The sequence below is a fragment of the Cyclopterus lumpus genome, chromosome 1 (assembly GCF_009769545.1).
Source record: "Cyclopterus lumpus isolate fCycLum1 chromosome 1, fCycLum1.pri, whole genome shotgun sequence".
In the NCBI taxonomy this organism is placed as follows: domain Eukaryota; kingdom Metazoa; phylum Chordata; class Actinopteri; order Perciformes; family Cyclopteridae; genus Cyclopterus; species Cyclopterus lumpus.
The window spans coordinates 21,051,648-21,057,744 of record NC_046966.1 but is presented as its reverse complement, the minus strand read 5'-3'; the positions used below and the strand labels follow the sequence as shown (position 1 = coordinate 21,057,744).

The 6,097-nt window shown below is 41.8% G+C and overlaps 1 protein-coding gene across 2 annotated transcripts in view; it reads left to right on the top strand.

Moving 5' to 3' along the window:
- The window catches only part of mad1l1 (mitotic arrest deficient 1 like 1), a 44,161-nt gene extending 39,578 nt beyond the window's left edge, over positions 1-4,583 (top strand). For both annotated transcript variants that reach the window (XM_034544215.1, XM_034544223.1), the window contains one exon: positions 3,793-4,583. In XM_034544215.1, the coding sequence (XP_034400106.1) occupies positions 3,793-3,942 (150 nt within the window). In that variant the 3' untranslated portion in view covers positions 3,943-4,583. The remainder of the gene's footprint in view (positions 1-3,792) is intronic.
- The last annotated feature ends 1,514 nt before the right edge of the window (positions 4,584-6,097 follow it).

Genomic DNA, 6,097 nt, shown 5'->3' with positions numbered 1-6,097 from the left:
CGTCTCCATTATTGAGGTCTGTCCAGATCGTCTTTGGTTCTTACCGCCGATCCCGGGTAAACAAATCGGTTTGTTTTTTTATTTATATCATGGATAGACTTTAGTATCACCTTAAAACCCCACCATACATTTTTTTTTAATTTTTTTTTTTATAAACAGAACCTTGTTGTTTTCATAAAGGTCAGATATTGTTTAAAAAAAAAAAAAAAAAAACACCCAATAAGGAAGCATGAATATGCAGATGCATTGATAAGGTCAATATTTGAATAAAGCTGATTTATTTTTTTATTTTTTTTAAAAGCAACCTCTCCTGACCTTTTTATTAAAAGTTTCAGAATTTTGACATCCAAGAGGAAAGAGACGCCGTCGAATACAAATAACGTGTGTTTGGTAAATGCGTGGCCCTTTTTTTTGTTTCTCTTTTAACCGTCACAAAAGGCCCTTTTTTTTTTTTTTTTACTGTGACGGCACTTTTTAGCCACTTTAAAGGTGAAATGACACGTCCACGTCAGTGCAACGTACTTTAAGATGTACTTGTACTGGCTAATCTGCTAATTCTGCAGCCAGGAAGATATTGTTGAAAACAATGTGAACCTTTTATACACGCAGGCTAACTTTTATTTAAATCTTTACCACCACAACCCACTTTGTATTAAGAAAGATTGCCCCAAAAAACAAACTTAAGACATTATATGAAACAGTCTTTTAAATTTTATTATTTTTGTTTACAAAAACGGGGCACATTTCCCCGTGAAACAAACAAACAAAAAGACGCTATCGTGAGGAATTCAGCATTTATGGATTCAACTTTTTGTTGCGAGTGTAGACACCGTCATGTTAGATTTAGGGAGGAGAGATGTTTAGATCTATCACGCACGCACACACACACACACACACACACACACGTGTTACAGACATTGAGATCTCCATGGTAACTAACTGGTCTCAGTGTTTTTCTTTGTATGATGTTCCCCGAGCCCCGGCCGTTTCTAATCACACACACACACACACACACACACACACACACACACACACACACACACACACACACACACACACACACACACACACGGTATGATGAGAGCAGCAGCCTGAGGAGATGGCACAGCTTTCAGGAAGAAAACACCAGGGACTGTCGGGGGGGGGAATGAAGCCGCGGAGTGAGGCGATGCGAGGAAGGCGGCCCTCGGTTCAGCGTGCCGGCCCGTGAGGGGAACGACGGATTCGGAATGAATTGAAAACTCAGCATCGGGCCATTGTGAGACGCGTTCTGTTCACGAGCGTCCGAGGCGGTCCGTCGTGCTCGTGTGACTTTTGGGAATGCGACGGATGTATTGAGAGAGTCACGACTAAAAAAGGAGTCTTGTGAGGCAGGTTATTTGAACTACAGAAATACTTCACTCCTACGTCTCCAAGTCGGCCTTTAAAGCCACGATCACGGACTTGCTGAAAGAAGAATGCAGCTGTTTCTCAGGCTGTTAGCATGTTGCTTTCTCCACTCCTTGGCACTTTTTAACCCTATTATTTATTTATCCTTTCCCTCAAGAGGTTTTCGCCTCTTGTCAGGCCACAGTTGAAAATAAGAATGTGTTCTTAATCTGTTTCGCCTGGCTAAATAAAGGCTAAATAAAAAAAATAATTATTGGAGACTTCTGTCGAGGCCCCTTTTTGAAGAAAAAAAAAAAAAAAATTGAAAGATAATCAAAGGTGGTGCACATCTCAAAGTAGCTGTGAGATCGGATCAGATTGTTTAGATGCCATCGATTCATTCGCACAGCAGTGGAGGCAACTTTGTTTCTTTTTTAACATGAAAACATGTCTAACTTTCTGATAATGAACCAATTAAAGACGGCAGGAGCACTCATTTAAATCTCTAAAATACCAGCGTGGTCGTGTGTCATGGCGGCCCAGTAGTCTAAGGTGCTTACCACATAACCGAAACCAATCCGGCTGCAGTCTTTTGTTGCATGTCATCCTCCGCCCCGCCCTAGTTTCTTCCCTTTATCCTCTCGGGAAGAAGAAGAAGAAGAAGAAGAAGAGGAAACGCTGTTGTTGTATTGCCTTGTTTTGTCTTTTAAAGCACCTTGTAAACTCTGTTTTTAAAGGCGCAATAGAAATAAAGTACGTGGTTGACTTTAGCAGAGTGAGTGTGATGTCGCCTTTTTTATATTTTGGCATGGGGAGTAAAAGGCAGATTTGGTTTTCTGTTGGAAAAAGGCAGACACAAGCAATAGCCAGTGCAATAATCAATATATTATATATTAATACTTTAGATAATTCTTTAGGAGAAAAAAATGGCAGAAACTTCCGTTTTCAGCTCCTAAAATATGGAGATTTCTTTCTTTTCTTTCTTCGTGTATATATATACATACATACATACATACATACTTTGAGGGAATGTTGTTTTCACTCTACCTTCTGACATTTTACCGGCCGAACAATAGATCAGTTATTCTAGTAAAATAATCGGCAGATAGCGGCAATAATCGTAAGTTGTCGCCCCGGGTTGAATAATGGCATAATAAAGAGACTTTAGGTGTCATTTCTCTAACTCGACAAAGTGGATTCAGTGTTCAGTTATTTATTTTTTTAAGAAGACTCCGTGGAAGCAGAAGGAACCAGCGACGCTCACGTTTAAAAGGAAATGAACCAACATGAAGTGTTTTTTTTGAAGTGAATACGGAAAAAAAAGAAGAAAAAAAACGTCTTTTTTGCAGCGTTGACGTTACTCGCTGCTGCTCGGTGCATATTTATTTTGTCAAATAAAAGAATTCCTTCTCGAAACTGCAAAGTCTTCGGGCCCGTTTCTCTCGAGCGGCGTTTAGCTTCGGTTTAGCGACGTGCAGTCAGCCGGCAAATGTCATTAGTTCGGTTATCCTCTCGCCGGGGAGATTTGTTGCTGTTCACACAGAAGTGAACAGCTGAGTTGTGTGTGTGTGTGTGTGTGTGTGTGTGTGAGGAAGCACATTAATTGGTTTATCAAGTAGGTTTTACTTTCTTTCTTTCTTTCTTTCTTTTTTTCCTGCATCAACACTCCTTTCCAATGTCCTGAAAGTCTTTTTTTTCAATTTTCAAATAATAATGCTGAGCTCAAGTGGGATTAATTTGTATATTTATATATATTCTTTTAAAGTTATTCAGCTCCAAATCACACCGTGAACATTAACTTAGTTAGGCTTTCAGTAAAAAAAAAAAAAAAAAAATTAAAAAGTGTCTTTGTGGGAAATTATATAATGCCGTATTACATTTTCCTTTGCAAACCTTTTTTTTAATTATTAGTTTTTGTTGGACTTGAGCGTCTATTTTCCTTTTCCTTCTCATGACGCTCAAACATGAGATCTGTGTCTCACACGCGACGCGGGACATCCCTCAGACGTCTCCATTTCTTCCCAGCATGCCGTGGGACTCTCTGCTCCTCGCTACCTCCCTCCATCCCTGCGATGCTTTAATTACTTTATCCCTCGTTTCTCTCTCTCTCATCCCTTTCTCCTTCACTCCATCGCCCCGAGCTGCTCCTCATTCCTTTTAATTAATCCACACAGATTTAGACACCTTCACCCTGCTGTGAAGGAGTAATGCACACTCACACACACACACGCACACACACACACACACACACACACACACACTTGACAATCCCCTGTAGACTATAACAACTTTAAGTGTTCTTGCTTCACTTTGAAAGTTTTTCTCTGGAGATGGATGTAAAAAGCCAGGTCTCATTGTTTGATAATGTCTTTTGATAAGCGTGTGTGTGTGTGTGTGTGTGTTTGTGTGCGTGTGTGTGTTCAGGGCTCCAATGGAAGCATGCAGCTCATGGAGACCGAGTTCTCCAAAACTCTGGGCGAGATGGTGGCCCTTCACTTGCATCACCAGAAGAGCATGCCGGCGTTCCTCTCTGCTGTGACCCTCGACCTCTTCAGCCGGCAAACGGCCATCTGAAGTCACTTGACAGCGGGCTGAAGACGGGATTAGTTTTGCAATCCCCCCCCACACCACCACCACCACCACCCGCTCTCTTTCTTGCCTTTTTGTTGTTATTTTTTTCCTCTCCGTCTCATAAGATATTCAGAGTGTTTCAACAGCTGTGACATGTGAAAGTGTGCAGTCAGCGCCGTGTGTTGTGGAGGACGAGCACCTTCTCTGATGGGCTTTAGAAGGCGACGTGGGATCCCTATTTGTCCGCTGAATATTTCATCAACGAAACATTGAGACATATATATATATATATATATTTTTATTTTTTTTATTCTTAACGTGACAGAATTGTCAGTAAAATGACACGCTCTGATATTTGTACATGTACACTTCACGTGGTCCTCTGGATCTGCAGCAGGTGCATTGTGGGAGGTCTTTACCACGACGGAGGCTTTGACTCTCTTCATTCTATGGAGACCTCTCTTGAGACCTCATGTAACAGGTTGTTCAGTGTGAACACAATTCTTTTTTTCCCTTCTCTCGTTGGGATATATAAAAATTAGAATTTAGTTTTCATCAGATTCTGATGTTGCCATGCAAAGGTTTTTATTGTTGTTTTTTAAAAATGTTGTTCATTTGCTTGAAAGATAAAGTCAAAAACTGAAGTTTCGTGTCGTCGTCTGTCCTTTCCTCGCCGTTAAGGACTCTTTGGCCTCTTCTAACGAAGGTGAAGATGAAAATAAAGATAAGAAACCCTTTCCCTCCATCACGTTGTAAACTTTACCGTGAGGGGGGGGGGGGGTGGAAAAACAAAATTTGGTGAGGCAACAACCTCACCAAATTCAAAGCGTTAACACTTTCTGATGGGCCGCCGTCGGCCCGACAACCGGCGAAACAAAACGAGCGCGCTGAGCCGATTCCTTCGTCCTAACCAACCCGAGTGGCAGATGTAAACACGGCGATGGAAGCGGGCGGAGCCGTCGAATAACAACCGAGAAAACGAAAGGAAGCGAGCGGAGGATAACGCCACTTATCACGGCGACGCCGTGAGAGCTCCAGCTGGTGCGGCCATATGTCTCACCAGAAGACATATTCATATTCTCCTGCTCTGTACACGCCACGTACTCTCCTTGTTTTCTTTCACACTCCATTCTTTCTCACAACACATCTTCCGCACGCCCCCGCAGCTCTCACCTCGAGGTAATATTCTAGAGGGCTTTATATAAGCAAAGCACACAGTAGTGTAGCATACGATGCTCTCATGCAGGCTCCCTGCGGCTCATTCAATACGACTGCTGTACCTGCCGACTGGTTTAAGGTCGGCATGCAAATGTGATCAATAAAGCTTATGTGTGAATTGACTCGAAAAGAATATTCATTTTGCAGCCACTCGCCTGCTGCACCCGCGACCACGACGCCATGTGAGGAGCTGGAAGAATCGATGACGATTCACACCATGATGATGATGTTGTTGTTGTTGCTTCTGCTGTTGCTGCTGCTGGGTACATGCCCCACACCCCCCATATGGGAGGACGTGGCTCTAGTTGCATAATTAGGGGATCAATATTACATAATTTAGAGCAAATATCATAATGCTGCGCATCAAATTAAACAACGGGACCTGGGCTACGAGAATAAGTCGGCCACTTCAAACACCAACTAAGATAATTATAAAAATATAACCGTAATTCGCCAGCATGTTTCCAGACCTAGCCGTCTTTGCTAAAGCGTCGCTAATGTTGTTCTGCTTCACTTTGTCAAAGTCAAACATTGCAGAGAGAACGTTCACATATTGATCAAAATGATTGAGGAGTTTAAACCTTTTTTTGGGGGGGCGAAACTGAAACTTTTTCAATTTTGCTGTGTGCCATCTTCATTCACTCTTTAACATATAGACTGATATTTACACATCTGAACAAAAGATTTGGCCTTTTTAAAAAAATTATAACACAAAAAGTATTCAAACAGCTCTTTGAGTGGTTGCAGAGATATAAACCCCTTTTTTAGTTTGGGTATGCAATTTTCAAGCGGAGGCCTTAAAAATACATTGTGTTTTTTTTTAAAAGGTTGTCTCCGCTCGGTTCCCCCAAAAGCTGTCGGACCCCGATGAGCAGCGAGGCTGAACGGCCTTTCAACACCACGTCCTTATTTTCTGTCTGTTTAAAATTTAAAAAAAAGA